Source organism: Phaseolus vulgaris, chromosome 2, assembly GCF_000499845.2.
Source record: "Phaseolus vulgaris cultivar G19833 chromosome 2, P. vulgaris v2.0, whole genome shotgun sequence".
Taxonomy (NCBI): Eukaryota; Viridiplantae; Streptophyta; class Magnoliopsida; order Fabales; family Fabaceae; genus Phaseolus; species Phaseolus vulgaris.
The window spans coordinates 1,600,847-1,616,724 of NC_023758.2; the positions used below are offsets into that span (position 1 = coordinate 1,600,847).

The following is a 15,878-nucleotide window of genomic DNA, read 5'->3' on the forward strand; positions in this document are numbered from 1 at the left end:
GGAAGCAAACATGTACAAGCAACAATGACCAGTCCTGAATCGGATAAAACTTGATATTTTATCCTCCCATTAAATTTGTAGTTTATTTTTATAATTTACATCTTGCATTACATATCATTAAGATAAAACCTTTTATAATATTATATATTAGTTTTTCCTTCTGAAACAATGATGAAGAATCTATGTATATATCGAGTAGAGTATGATTTTTTTAAAAACATAAAAAAATAGGCAAAATAAACATATTACTATTACGGTAGTTTAAATGAAGAATTTTAAGAATCATTATTTTTTAAGATAATTTGAAATGACTTAATGATAGAGTGTTAGGAAGTTTAAAAAGAAATTGATATTTTGGTAATTTTAGAAAATATTTTAATTATTTAAAGTTGTAAATTTTATATCTAAGAAGTAAATCTCTGAAACTCTATGTCAATTATTCTTCTTCGGTCTCTCTTTATCTCTCTATTCCCATTTTCTTCCTTTTATTTTTTCTTAATAGCATATCCTTCTCTAAATATGAAAATGGTAAGGATGACAATGTGAACCGAACCATACAGCATTGGTCTGCAAAATTTAATTTTGAAATCAAATTTCTTCTATCTCATCAATTTTAAAATTTAATTTTCATAATGTAAAAGTCAAAAAGAGAGAAAAAAATATTTCAAAATAACATTTCTTGACCGGTGTTTCTAGAACAACTATTTTGAAATTCAGGTTCTGAAATTAATGAGGTGTAAGAAGAAACACCTTTTTTTATTATTATGCGTACTGATTCGGCCCTCTGCAAGTTGAGGATTATGCGAGGTGTTATCAAACAAGTCAGAGGCCAAAGTAGTGAGTCTAACACTGGTAATCAAAGATATATGAAATGGTTGAACATATTACAGAATCCAATTAATTTCACTAGTATTCCAATTAATGCCACTCATGAGTAGTGATGACCCCAATGAACTTCAATAAAAGACAAGACCAAACTGACGAAATATCACCAAGCCTAACCAAAAACTAAAATTGCCCGTAACTATTTTTTATCCAAACGTCAATACTTCAATTTACTTATCCAATACTGATACTAGGTTATCCAAAGCCAATACTTTTATTTCACCAATAAACATCTAAGAAGATCTAAGAAGGTATCTAGACCATTGACAAAATTGTAAATTCCCTCCATATATAGAAGTAAAATCCTATATAGCTGCCATTATAAAAACACTCAGGCATATCTATAATATAAAAAATAGAAGCATTGTCCTCTGGTAAACCAAAAATGGAGATTACCCTCTTTATGAATGACTCCAACAAAGGAACGAAATTGATATAATTCTAGCTTTGACAACAATTATTTATAATTTTTAAAATTAATGTCCAAAAATTGTGTTCTTCTTTGAATACACATAACTGTAGTTATATACTTATTGTTTTATGAATTTCTATACATATGTAATCTTACAAGTCATAGCTAAAGTTAATTTGTATCATATCTAATACATGTATAGTATAGCTAACTATGTAATCGTTCAAGATAGCAACGAAAATAGCTTGAACTAGGTGCTAGGAAATTGTCAAACCTAAAGCAAAAATGACTTAAGCTAAATAATCGCTCGACGCACAAATTGAGATTCGTCCTACTATCATGTTGGAGTCATAGTATATAAATGGATACAAAATTCATCTTATAATCCAGTTTTATGAGATTGAGTTAGACTTTAAAGTCCACTTCCTAATATGAGAGCTATTTAAAGTCTCTCCTATCGAGTGTTTGTTGGACTTATCAAGCCACTTGCTATCAGACCACCTATACATATATAGGTCTCACACACATGTTGTCACTCTCAGCGTGAGGATGTGAGTTGAAAATTCCACATCAACTAAAGATCAAGTCATTTTTGAGAAGTCAATCATGTATGCAATGTGGGCATACAAGAAAATTGCTTGGACTACTTGATTGACACCAGTAGGTATCAAAGCAAAAAAAACAAAAAACGAGAGTGCTTCCTTCATCTAGGTAACATGTGAGTTCCAAGAGTTGACCTGTGAACATGCCAACCTGGTGAAAACAGAAATTTGACATGGTGAGAGTCAATCTGTTACCATCAATAAGAGAGGCAATTCTCTCTTCAGAATCATTCCTCATGGGAATGTTATACGTTGTTGCAAGCTCTAAGATCCTTACTGATCCAATATATATTTATGAGTGCCGATAATAATATTAAGCAGAAACACAGATTTAACCAACACTATAAAACTTTCTAATTTTATGTAAGCAGTGTAAAACTGTTGCAACTACCTTATCCAGTAATGGGAAGCCAATTCACATTTATAGAACACATAAGTTCATTCCAAAACAATGTTCATGCTGATCAATTTAACCTGAAAAGTTGCAATTAGAAGGATATGTTGTGTATTTTATTTATCATTCATACAAATGATTATGTTTCTCAATCGAACTACCCAAACCTCCAACAGGCTTCCTGCTTTACAGCATTAGCCACCATTTCGCGTCCAGCCAAACGTATAATCACAACTGATACATTCTCTAAAGTCTGTTCAAGTACCTGTTGGAAACAAAGACTCTATAAATACACAATTGAATTTTTTTTCTAAGGATTCCACATTACTTTTTCTCCTATTCATTACCGATCTATACTTTTAGTAAACTTTTTTCGGAAATCAACACGTAACCGTAGTGTAGAATATACAGAGAAAATAATAGTACATTGCAAGGAAAGAAACATGCCGCACTAATATAAGAAATAAAAATTTTGGAAGGAAAGAGTACCCTGGGACAATTCGCAGCAAGCGCGCGATCCGACGGAGATGTGAGAAGTGAGACGAGCAGCGGCGTCAGCGCTGTGCAGAGGCAACAGCGATTGCGTGCAGCCGAGAATTCCAATTGTCCTGCAGAAATAAAACTATAATTTAGAAGAAAAAGTATTGAATAATTATAAAAAAATAGGTCACAAGGAAAATGACCACAAGTTACCTTACCTGGGGAGTGTAAAGAGGGGGCGGCGAGGGTGGAGAAGGTGAGAGCGAAGGGAAGGGGAAGAAGAATGTTGAAGGCGAGAAGCAGAGGAACGAGTAGGTATGGTTCTTGCGGCGGAGAGTAACGACCTCGAGAGAGATCCACCGCGCCACGCCATTTCTTTGATTTTGCTCTGTCCGGAAATGGAACACGAGATTAGGGGTTTAGGCACCGTGTGAGGAAGAGCTAAACCCTAGTGTGGTTGTTGTCAGATCAACAAGCCCACATTGGACTGGACTGGCCCAGAAAGATTGAGCAATGGCCCTTTTGTTACGGCGTTTTCTTCCTTTAGACCGTTTCTTCCTGCACCCCTACATTTTTCTTCCTGCACCCCCACAATGTAATGCAAAGACAATAATATCCCTACTATTTTTTAAAAACCCTAAAATACACATAAAATTCACACTACTCTTTCTTCTTCCGGACAATGCAATTCGGTAATTTTACAAAATGGGAAATCCGCATTTATTTTTTAGCATTCTAGATTGGAAAATCCATAAATATTCCGGATTGATGAATCCGATAATCTCCCAGATCCATCAATCCGTAACAAAAATTAGACTTCTAGATTCAGCAATCCGAAAATCAACAAGTTGCTTTCGAAATAAGGTGAAGGTCAGTTTTGGGATTTACAAAATTGTGGGGGTGTAGGAAGAAAAACGTAGGGGTGCAGGAAGAAGCAGCCCTTCCTTTATCACCTTACTTTTTTTTTTTATGAAAAGTTTTATTTATCTTTAATTTTATATTCTAAATTATAAAGTTAAAAAGTTATTTAATAAAAAATTTAAAATTCCAAACTTCGAACTAAATTATCAAATATCTTGTATATTATATAATTTAAAATTTAAAATATATTTATATTTCAAACTTCACAATTTAAAATATAACTTTATATTTTAGATTATATAACTCAAAACATATTTGATAAAAAAAAATTAAATTATTTCATTTAAAATTATATTTTAAATTGTATAATTCAAAACATCTACAGATTATATAATCTATAAATAAAAATAATAAACTTAACATTATTTTGGTGCGTAATTTTGGAATTAAGAGAATACGGAGGTAAAAGAAAAAACAATAGGAAAATAACGCCTTGCATATTAAATTAGTTATTAAGTTGAATGATGAATTTTTTTTTAATATTTATTTTAATTTTATGTAAAATATTTAATATTTAAAGTAGGCGAGTAAATTAATCACATTGTTAAGAAGCTTTCACTTAAATTTTTACTAAATAAAATTCATGAAATTCTATTAATAAGTCTCATTCATCAGATAACACAACCTTAATTAGTCAGACTATAAGATCTATATGAATTTCAACCAATGTGATGTTGTAGTGTTTATTAGTGACTGTAATGCGTTTTGCCTGAAGAGCATTGACTTCATTACAAAATTAGATATGCGATAAATTGTTGAACACTAAATAAATATTTATTCAATAATAATTTTATCATAAAAGCCAATATTTTGTAAATTTATATTTGATAAATTTTACAATGAAACTTGTCTAAAAAATTGAGAAAATATGAAGTCAAACTCCTTTATCATGTTAAACGAATGCTTCACGATGTACTGTAGTATGGTTTTAACTTTGAATAGCACAGGGAGTGCAATGACAAAACACGATGTCTCCAACTCAATCTATACATTTTTTTTCATGGAGAGTACGCTCCAACAAGTTATGCCTACAACTATGGTTAAGACAGGAAAACTATCCACCCAATGGAGCGTAGTACACTTCCATAGATTCTTACATTCTGAAATCCAAAACGCAAACTGTATTATTGGCAAAACATGCAGCGATCTTGTTACCCTCCTTATTCCAGCACACCTCGAAAATGCCGCCATCACCACTGTAGGTTTTAACGATCTTGCCTTCCTTCAAGGACCATATGAGCATCGATTTGTCAGGAGACCCACTGGCTAAATACTCACCGTTGGGACTGAATGCAACAGAATATACACGATCTCTGTAGGAACAAATAAACAAAATTGGAATCAAGGGGATTGGTAATATTCAAAGAGAGTGAATTAACAGCCTCCTTTACTAAATTTGAAATGTTTTCTACCAAAAGAATCCAATTTGCAGGACCACGGGTATACATTTATCACCAGATAAACAAGAAGTTTGGATTCTAAGAAAATTCAATTAAGCTCGGTTGAAACTAAAATGGAACTTACAAGCTTCAAGCTGATGAGTCGCGTATAAAATTGATCACTTTCAAACAAAAGGGAAAGAGGCTGGGAGGAGAAACTTAATGGTATGTACTGTATAGGCCGAGATGTGCTTGGCATACAATGAACACATCGGCCCTTAAAATATTTCCATATCTACTAAGATTAGCTTAATTAGTCGGACCTAAAAGTCAAACTAATACAATAATGATATTGATATGACCCAACTTTACAAGAAGTTGAACACGAGCTCAAATGACTATTCAAGACTAGGTCAAACATCTGAGATGGAGACACAGGCTCCATCATCCATCAGAAGATCCTTAGGAGAAGAACAACCGGACATGGGACAGAGTATCAATTATTTTTCATTCTAGTATTTTTAAAACAATTTTAATTTGTAACCAATTGGGCTCACATTGACCCAATTAGAAAAAAAATAAGTTTATAGAAGATTACCCATGTGCTCACTTTGACCTAGATTCTAGAAGACTCACCCATGTACTCACATTTGACCTAGTTTCTATAAGCTTGTAACCATTTACGTCCCTAACCTTCCTCTCTTCCTCTCCAAGGCACTTATATCTATGAATAGTGTCTTCCCTCTTGTAAATTACATTGACTTTTGAGTAAAGAAACTTTATCAGGGTGATTTCCTGAGTGTTTTTCCAATTCTCTTTGAGTCTTATCTTGAGCAAAAGTTGCTTCTAAGTGGCGACTTCTCCCCCAAGTGGCGTGATTCACTACCATCTTCTCCATATCCATAAGCTTCCTCTCATCTTACTCTTTCCTTTATTTTCCTTTCATTTTCACCTATGTTCTTCCATTCTTTGGTTATGTCTCTTTTATATTCCGCCATTTATATTGGCTTCTCTTTAATTTCGTGCTCATCATCCATCATCTAGTATATTGCGTTTTTCCTTTGCTCTTTTGAAGAGAACACTCACACTTACTTAACCACTTCTTAGTTAAGTTCGTGTGCAGTGACAATCTTCACTGAGTTTCACCATATCATGTTAATCATAAATCATAATCCAAGTGAAAATCCTAAAAACATGTGCAATTCTAAAATCAACTCACATAAGGTATTCATGCTAATCGGACTCGACACCCCATGAGTCCATCTTGGCTCTATAAATAAGTTAACCACATCCATGTTCAGGTATGCTTTCTAATATCATTTATTTTTCCAACCACCGAATACTGAGTTCTAATTTGAGCATCGAAGAACCTTTTGCAGGTACCCTCTCCCATCCCGGACCGAGGACAAAGATCGAGAGCAACCACGAACAAACAACTAAGGACATATACAAAAATCTCATCAAGGAGCGTTCATACAACAAAGACGATACCTTCTCAGCCGAACAATTTATCTCATACATAAATAAAGCAAAGCTAAACAAACCATACCCGTGTCCATTCAAGTTGTAGACAAGTTTCCCAAGTTCCACATCCCAGAGCTTTACTGTTGAATCAAATGATGCACTGCACATAAAGATGACTAGGTCGCTTAAAATAAACAAAAAAACTTAGTCTAGTATTAAGAAAAATATATTAAAAAAACGCAAGGAAACATGATTGCATGTATATATGCACCCGCACATAGGTCATTGATCAACATAAAGCAAACTACAAGACAACAACATTACATTCGAGGGAAAAAAAGAGCTTTCAATTAGTGGATGATTATTTCAAGAATGTTCGACTCAAAGCACACACGGAGATTTGATAATAAACCAGAAGATTGTTTCAATTACTCCTCGGGCTTTAAATAGAATGGCATCGAAATAAGGAAACTAAGATACTAACTTAAAAAGGAAAATTAGGACACTCATTAGAAACAGAATCAAAACAGAAACTAATTATAGGGAAGTAGGAAATTAGTGGTCACATGCTGCATCACAGTTTTCTCTAGGAGTTTCTGAAACTGGCACAGCAAGATAAAATGCTATACATTGTCTGATCTAATACAATTTATTTTTAGATAATCACAAGTGTCCCATCATCAATTAAAAAGTTAACAACTACGAGCATTATGCACACATCAACTGGAATGGAATCAGTAACATGCCAAAGATGGCACAGGATTCTATAGTACCAAACAAGACGTTGCTAACAAATGCATTTTAAAAGCTCAAGAGAAATGAATCTAACTTCAAGCAACTAACATACCTAGCCAACACCAAATTTTTATTAGGGTTATTTGTACCAGGACCAGTTGGGCTCCATCTGATAGTATATATCTCCTACAAAATAATTATTCAGTTTTCTAACTATCTACATAATATATGAAAAATTCAAAAGGAAATATAAATACACTGACATCAAGAAATATTCATAAATGGTACCTTGGAATGCTCCCTAAAATCATGAAGATATTTATCGTGTTTCATACTCCATACCTACAAAACAATAAATGGCAAACATACAGCGCACAAACACAATAATTTTACAATTAGTTCAGCAAGAATACATATTTACCTGATAAAAAAATTCCATAAAAGGTCAGATTGCAAAATCCAGTACCAAAAAAAAAAGCTATTATATAATGATAAAGTAAACCATAACAGTGAGTGATGTTACCTTTGCCGTCATATCATCAGAACAAGAGGCCAATAATGAACCAGTGGGATCCCATTTGATACAATTAACTTCACTCTGAAATTGTGAAAGGCCATCATTAGACAGTAAAAGCTTATCCAAGCACTAGATTGCATTTTAATGAAAACTTAATGCAGGACCTATAAAGCTAGTTACACAGAATTCAGTAATCAAGCAGATCATTAACTACTGACTTTGCTGTCTGTAGATTTTTATAAGGCCACCTAGGAAATGACAACTTAGCAAATCAAGATTTGTTAGCACTACAATATATTAGAATAAGACTGGGGTCCTCCCAGTCCAGCATGTCCAGCCATATTTGATATGCCCAGGTTTACCCAAAAGACATTCTAGAAGATACAAGTTAGATAAGGCCTCAAACTACGCTGCTAGAAAAAAGGAGTGTGCAGGGAATGCTTGTATGGGGAAGTAATACGTGCACAAATAGATCCCTTGAATTGCAATTTCTTAGATATAAATAAGACAGTCCTTGTTTTTCTATCAGGATTCATCTTCAAAGCACCACCTCAAGGATGTACATAGATTCATTGCCAAACAAGGCTAGGCCTTTTAAACTTCTTATCAATAAAGTAGGGAATGGATTCATCGCCAAAGCACTATCCCAGGATCATCCATCAATCAGTACAATTACCCATACTTTCCATTTTTAACCTCTCCCTCCCATAGGTGTAATCTCAGTATCATATGTAACCGTGCATAGCATAATCTTTTAAAAAAATGAGGTGAGGTGTATGAACCTGATGGCCAACAAAAGTTTTAATTGGGAGGTTTTCGCCAATCTTGCATACATGTATTTTAGTGTCAGTTGAGCTTGTTGCAAATGACACATTGTTGCGCCAGTCAACATCAAGTGTCCAACCTAAACAGCATAGAAAACCCAAATTTCATAAGTTATCAATAAAAATGGTTTAAAATATTATCGGAAAGAGTTCTTTTCATACTATAAAATTCCACCTTGTAAAGAAGGGTGTATTTAAAATTTTACCTGAATGAAATTCAAATTGTTGTTTCCATTTCACAGCTTTCACATCCCATACAATTGCGGATTGGTCACAACTTCCAGTGAGAAGATAATCACCTTTCTTATTCCACTTCAAAGAGAATATGGGTCCCTTGTGTTTGCTTAAAATACTGCTCAGTTCACCTGGTAAAAAATAACACCGCTGCATGATCAAAATTCAAAATAATAATTGAGTGTTGAGTTTTGTGCTGCAATAGATCCTAGAGGAGAGGTTTGGCCCAACTCAAAATTAAATTCACATTTCTTCCAACATAACTTATGCAACAGCTTTCCAACAGGTAAAGCAAACAACAATAAAAATGATGATTTTATATACAGGAAAAAAAAACTAAGATCTGAACACATACGACAAACAACAAGGGTATTCACACAAAACAGATACACTGAAACATTCAACTGGTGCATGTTAGCATATAAAAGTTGTTAAAGTTTAAAATTCCTTATCATCTAAATCACTTAGTTTGATTTCGTTGTATAAACCCATTGGTGGTCCAAATTCTTGCTAAGTTTATAATCACATATATCTTACAAAAGGCTTTACTGAAAGTCTATGTTTATAAGAAATGACCTACCATTGGTGGTCCAAATTCTTGCTTGCCCATCATATGAGCCAGTTGCAAGAAGTGTCCCCTCCCCCTGCATTACGGCAACTAGAGGTCAAACTTTTCACAAAATAAAACATAATTATGACTTAATATATTAAATATTACAAACAATAACCATTAATATACAAATATTACAAATGCATAAATAAATACCTAAGCATACCAAGAGAGAGGAAAAGAATTAAAAATAAAATGCTAAATCTCCTATCTATTTTTCTTGGCTTTCACACAACAGACAGACCTACTGAAACCTCCCTTGAAAGTGAAACATATAAAACATGACCTATTGTACAATTTCCTTGTCACAAACTTACCCTGCTTCAGTGAGGCTGGTGAAGGTTTGAAAAACAGAGATGTACGGAGAAAAATTAGCAAAAGAATAGGAGAGGGTGAAGACACTATCAGTAATCATCTTGAGTTCAAATTAGAATATGCAATCAAACTCACATTCCAATCAAGTGTAGTGACATCATTACTCTTCTCATTTGTTTTACCCCTAACATGTTTCAATACAAACACATTTGGAGGGTCACTCAGCGAAGCAGATTTGCATCTCCCTTCTGGTATTGACCAAATACGAGCTGTTGAATCCCCAGACCTACAGTTGAAATTATGATAGAGAAGTTAAAAGATATTGTAAGAAGCAATTCATCAGGTCTCTATTTCTGAAACAGTTTACTCTCTTCAAAGTTGTCTGAGAACAATAAAAGCATTCTTTAAAACATATTTCAGAACAAAAATAAAGGACATGTAGAATCAGAATTTAACATACTTTTCCTCCTACTAACATCACATATCTTTCCAAATTTACTGTGAACAAAATTTAAGGCCCTTCGATCCTATTTTAAGTCTTTTTTTTTAAAAAAAAGTGAAAGTTACAGTAGTGAATTAAAAACACTTCAAAACAAATACGTACACAATTAAATTATTTTCAAAAGAGTTTTACAAAGTGAAGGATGGTTTCAGCTTAGCAAAAATAAATTATTGAGATATCATTATGAAAATCAGAAAGCAATCAATTCAAGAAAGGGGAAAAATGTGATTTCAAGCCTGCTTTTGTATCTAGCAAAACAACTTAAAGCAAAGGGTCAATTGGCAAAAAAAAGGAAAATTTGAGAAAAGATGGAGATCTTCCAAAAGAAACATCCTTCACTATTAATTTAAACACTATGGAAGCAAAAATTAATTTGAATGCCATTTAAGATGGGTGAAATGTATTGAATGCCATTTAAACCCAAATCATTCAAACATTCCTCTTCAAAGTTCCAGCAAATGAGGAAAATAACTTACCTGTGGATACTATCTACCTAACTGCTATTTATGACATAAATACCTTAATGACACCATGAATCCAGTTGCAAATGATTCAAAGTGTCTTATCCGCCAATGAGGAAGATAACTTACCTGTGGATATACTATCTATGCAACTGCTATTTATGATATAACTGACTCAATGACACCTTGAATGCAGTTGTTTATATAACACAAAATTCTAAAGAACATTTGAAATTGCTAGGATTTTCTGTTTTTATAGATAAAAAAAAACAATGTTAAAGTTGCATAAGCTGAATAAAAAAATCATTTTTAAACTCTACTTTTTTTAAGAACTACAACTGCTTTTGAAAACAGGAATCTAGTAGTCCTTAAATTCTCAAATATAACCACTGATTCAAGTATACAACTAATGCAGAATTCTGACAATATTTGCAACCATTCTTGCCAATATACTTGTGTTAAAGCTGAACAAGCACAAAATCCCAAATACATTTAGCATCTCTTCATCAAAAAGGAAGAATAACGAATGAAAATCCAAGTTGAGCAATATAGTGTACAGCTATAAAATACACACTCATAAATACATATTGATGAAAAAATTAAATCAACCACGAAGAAGATTCCTACCCTGATGCTAGAAGAGATCCTGTAGGACTCCATGCACAAGCACACACCTAAGTGTACAGTAAACAGGGCCGTTAATAGTGTTTTACAGTGAAAACAGCAGATGAAAGCAAATATAAAAAGTAAACAAACCAAAAACATATTGATGAAATACTTCACCTCAGAAGTATGACCTTCTAAAACCATCACATCTGACCTACGGATTTCACATGGTTGCGGTGTTAATACTGTAGAAATGTCCATCCGCTCTGGTCCTACAAAAAATGAATGAAAACTTTTAATTCATTTGTTGAAGAAAAAAATTAATTCGAACAGAAAACTAATTTGAATATTTGCAAATTCTAACAGAGAGCAGGCAGGTTCCAGTGTTGCAAAAAACATGCAACTAAATTAGAAATTGCATTGGGATATCCCCAAAAAAAAATTAATAATTTTCTGCTAGAAATAATCAGGATATAGAATTAGGACATACGGCTAGAAATACATGATATCAAAGAGAACATTTCTAATCCTAAATCCCACAAAATTGCTACTAATAAACTAATAGTTCAATGAAACTCATCACAACAGCAACCTAGATACGTAGTTTTTGTTAGATTTATAAAACAAGCCAGATAGCCAATATTTTAGAAGTATGACTGATACAGACTGAATAATAAAAAAAAGAAACACTGGATGACAATAAGCTGGGAGTTACTAGCTCTCTACAATATCAATAACTCATTAATATATCATCAGTCATTACTCCATTCACCAAATAATCACAACAAGGGCCACAGAGAATGAGGCATCTTCCAGGATTTAAACCTGTCACCTTCAGGTCACAGCAGTAACATTACCATTGAACCAAGGTCCACCACCATTCATCAGCTGATAGACTAATAACAACATGCAAGAAAATATACTACAATTCTACAAATTTTACAAGGATTAAACCTTAACACAAGCAAAAAATTGTATACATAAACAGAAAATAGTTAAAAATAAAAGTAAAACATTGGATTATAAAGAAAACTTACATTCAGGGGAAATTATTAATACAAATGATGTAATTACACCACGAGAAATGCCAAACATACAGCAAAGAACGACAGGTGATTACCTCCAAAAGCTTTATTCTGTTCTTGATCTGTGACCAGTTCTTTACTAGTCTGATTGCCACGCTTCTGTTCTAGCTCTTTAAGATTTTCTGCCTGATCTCTATCCTTTTCACATTCTTTTGCCCTTTCATGTCTTTCTTTTCCTTTTACCCATCCTCGCCCACCTTCATGCTCCTTTTCAGATTTCTTATTTCTATCCTTATGTAGTTTTTTCCTTCTTTCATTAACCATTTTCCCAAGTTCATGCACATCTTTTGTGATAAGTTCCAAAGGTTGTAAGAATGAAAAATCTTCATCCAGGTTTATATCACACTGGCAAGCTACAATTGATCAGTATGCACCCTAGGGTACAAAAAGCTTAAATACCATTCAAACACATGGATGTTATGACGGTAGTAAAAACTAGAGTTAAAATAAAGAATACTAACATTACTCAAGTTGGCTTCCATCTCCAAGTACTGTAGCCCCTTCTGAACAAGTCTAATAAGAGCACCTATTGGTACAAGCGTTCCATCAATGGAGATTTTGTTAATACCTGCCTCATTTCCAAATGCAAAAGCAGTGTGTATGAAACCTGCAGTTATAACAAGAGTAACCAAAATCCAATTCAGTTTCTTTGCACATTATGCCCTTCACATCAATACAGAAAGCTTTATTAAAATTTAAAGAAACAATTTTTTTTGGTTAAGAAAATTTAAAATCAATTTCAGAACTTCTCCCACCCTAATGAATGCCCTAGTCCATTTTATTCCACTGACACTATTGCAACAATGGAGTATTTGTCGTAGTTATCTTTCTAAAGTTATTTAAGAAATTTAATTCATGAATGACAAATTGGCAATAGCATTTATTTCGTGTGTGTGTGTGGTGGGGGGGATTCACTAACAAACTTTCATCTTGAGCGTATTTTAAGAAAACCGAAGTTATAACTTATTAGAATATACCTTATAAAAACTAAATGCAAGTACATTAACAAACCCCTACACACATACAAAGAACATTTCTTCCAGTGAGTTTTCTATATCATGTTTCAAGGTTACAAATCTGAGATGAAATAAATTTTAACTATTCAAAGCAGCTGATAGTTTCCTTTGTTGCTAGAGATTAAATTGCTCATACTTATTTAACTTTTGCGTTATGACATACTTAACTTGGTTTCAATATTAATTTTGAATAATGTATGCTATGAGTAAAGACTTTATAAGTGAAATTTCTTTGTCAATAAAATAAAGTCACGAATATTATGGGGATTAGTCCGATGCAAAAGTTGCCCTTTGTTACCTATTGGTCACAGGTTTGGACTGGAAAAATAATGAATAATGTTTTTTTTTTAGTTTAGTTCAATATTGTTTGATATATTATACTAACTAATATAATAACATTTGTTAATTATTACCAGTTCCTCCATTGGAACTTAGATCAGTAAACCTTGCTCTTGCATATCAAGGGACTAGAGTAATATTTTTTGCATGCATTTTATAGTAGATAACAATCGTGACTGAAAACCTAACAATGTCTAATTTCAGTGGAACTAGACTGCAATCTCGAGGTGAAATTAGGTTGCAAATGAGGGTCTGGTCACGTCTATTTAACCCAACTAAACTCCCAGCCCCAGAATTGGGTGAGCAATTGATAATACCAAAACATTCATGACTCTAGACGAAAAAATCAAACAGAATTTCACTTCAGAACTACAACATTGTAGTCTTGAAACCAGAGAACAATCTTTCAGCATCAGAACAATCAATGTCCACTCCTTCTACCTTAAACCAAAATAAAATTAAAAGCTCCATTTTGGAATCACCATTGTCGCCAACCCTAACCAATTAGCCACAACATTTTCAGCTCTTGGTCAAACCAACCAGCCAAGACCGTTAGAATTCCAAAACTCAAAATTAGCCCAAAATCAAAATCTGTCCCGCTCAAATTTCACTAACCACAAAGAAGCAAAATAAGAGCGAGCAAGCAAGCAAAACGAGAGGCAAATTGTATAATAAGAAAATTCACAACAGTGGAATGAAAAAAAAAATACGAAGGGTGGAGGAAATTAAAGAAACCTGATTCGTGAAGGTAGCGAAAGACGATATAGTTGAGTTCAACGGAAGTTATGGTGGACATGTTGCTTCCTGAGCAAACGGCTTGGTGACCTTCGAGAAGAAACGGTTACGCAAACAGCTGCGGAAACAAGAAAGGAGAAAGGGAAGAGAGAATACCGAAACGGCGAAGGAAGTAGTAGCTTAGGACTCAGGAACTACGAACGTTACTCGCTAGCTAGGTGACAGCTGCAACTACAGCAGAAAACACTGGAAAATTGCACTCTGCAAGACAATGCAGAACTTTGAGTTTCTGTGTAGTTGGTAGCCTTTGTTTTCGCAAATTGTCAATATATTTGTATTTATACTACTCTCCTCACTCTCATGCTTATTAAAAATTAAGACATGCATGTATTATGTCATGTGCGAATTTTATTATAATAATCTTTTAAAATTTCATATTTTTTTTATATTGGAGTATTGTTCTCATTTTTATATAGCAGGAGATGTATTTATGTTTGTTTGTGTCTCAATTAAATATTATTAAGGAATTTTTTTTTATAGAAAACTCACACAAAAAAACAAGATAACATTATTAAGAATTCAATTTTAAAAGAAAATATAAAAATTTTAAAATAAAATAGCAAATAATAATCACATAGATTGCGAATAGATATCAAGAAGAAGAAGAATTTTCACATGCTTAAAATTTCATAAAAAGTAGACACTTTATCAACCTAAAATTGATTAATATAATGTGTAGTTGATCCATGCAGATAGAAAGAAGTTATATAGAATTTATGTTTAGAAATATATAAATAAATTATATGATATAATGTAAGATGTAGATACATTTATTCTATATATGTTTAAGATATTTATTGAACTATAAATTTATCTGTAAGATGATATATTAATTTTATTGATATATTAGAATCATATGAAAGTTGTTAGGTTGTGGTGAGAATTGACGGAGATTTAAATAATTAAAAAAATTTATTTAAAAAATAGTTAGTATAGTAGGTTATATGATATGAGATAACTTAATTCATATGTAATATAGTTTTATTTAAAAAATAATAAAGTGAAAGTAGCTTCACATAAACATATATCTAATACGTCAAATTTACACGTATTTGTTCATAATAAATAATGTTACATTTGTCTCTTAGTTATTTTTCTCTCTTTATTTTGGTATATATATATTTAAAGTTTAGAATTTTTTATAAATATAGATTTTTGTTATAATACTATTTTATAATGATACATATTATATTATATTATATTATATTATATATATATATATATTATAATAATTAAGTAGTGCAATATGCGATATTACATGTATAGTAATTCAACTTAAACAGTATTACAATTTCAAACACT

At 32.5% G+C, this 15,878-nt stretch overlaps 1 protein-coding gene and 1 long non-coding RNA gene across 3 annotated transcripts; both read right to left on the minus strand.

Annotated features, from left to right (window-relative positions):
* Positions 1 to 1,676: 1,676 nt before the first annotated feature.
* Positions 1,677 to 3,127, minus strand: LOC137810073 (uncharacterized). Its single transcript, XR_011080835.1, has 4 exons — positions 2,987 to 3,127; positions 2,783 to 2,901; positions 2,291 to 2,558; positions 1,677 to 2,050 (listed from the first exon to the last, which is right to left on the minus strand). It is a non-coding gene; the product is annotated as an uncharacterized lncRNA (long non-coding RNA).
* A 1,425-nt stretch (positions 3,128 to 4,552) lies between these two features.
* On the minus strand, positions 4,553 to 14,835 carry LOC137810074 (WD40 repeat-containing protein HOS15-like). Of its 2 annotated transcripts, XM_068611195.1 has the most exons (15): positions 14,673 to 14,835; positions 14,517 to 14,606; positions 12,888 to 13,033; positions 12,462 to 12,771; positions 11,519 to 11,613; positions 11,363 to 11,409; positions 9,908 to 10,058; positions 9,428 to 9,491; positions 8,820 to 8,978; positions 8,572 to 8,693; positions 7,796 to 7,870; positions 7,561 to 7,614; positions 7,385 to 7,458; positions 6,623 to 6,697; positions 4,553 to 5,007 (listed from the first exon to the last, which is right to left on the minus strand). In XM_068611195.1, the coding sequence occupies exons 2-15, from the start codon at positions 14,575 to 14,577 to the stop codon at positions 4,788 to 4,790; spliced, it is 1,653 nt and encodes a 550-aa protein (XP_068467296.1). In that variant the 5' UTR covers positions 14,578 to 14,606; positions 14,673 to 14,835; the 3' UTR covers positions 4,553 to 4,787. The 2 variants fall into 2 exon arrangements, with proteins under 2 accessions (XP_068467296.1, XP_068467297.1); XM_068611196.1 differs by lacking the exons at positions 14,517 to 14,606; positions 14,673 to 14,835 and having other exon boundaries at positions 12,462 to 12,801; positions 12,888 to 13,024.
* Between the last annotated feature and the right edge of the window lie 1,043 nt (positions 14,836 to 15,878).

Excerpts from the sequence above, each read along its gene's own strand:
- LOC137810074 (XM_068611195.1), bottom strand. The coding sequence starts at position 14,577 with ATGTCCACCATAACTTCCGTTGAACTCAACTATATCGTCTTTCGCTAC. Across the intron at positions 11,410-11,518 it reads TAGAAGGTCATACTTCTGAG|GTGTGTGCTTGTGCATGGAG; the intron begins GTGAAGTATTTC and ends CTGTACACTTAG. Across the intron at positions 10,059-11,362 it reads GGATCTCTTCTAGCATCAGG|GTCTGGGGATTCAACAGCTC; the intron begins GTAGGAATCTTC and ends TTTCAACTGTAG.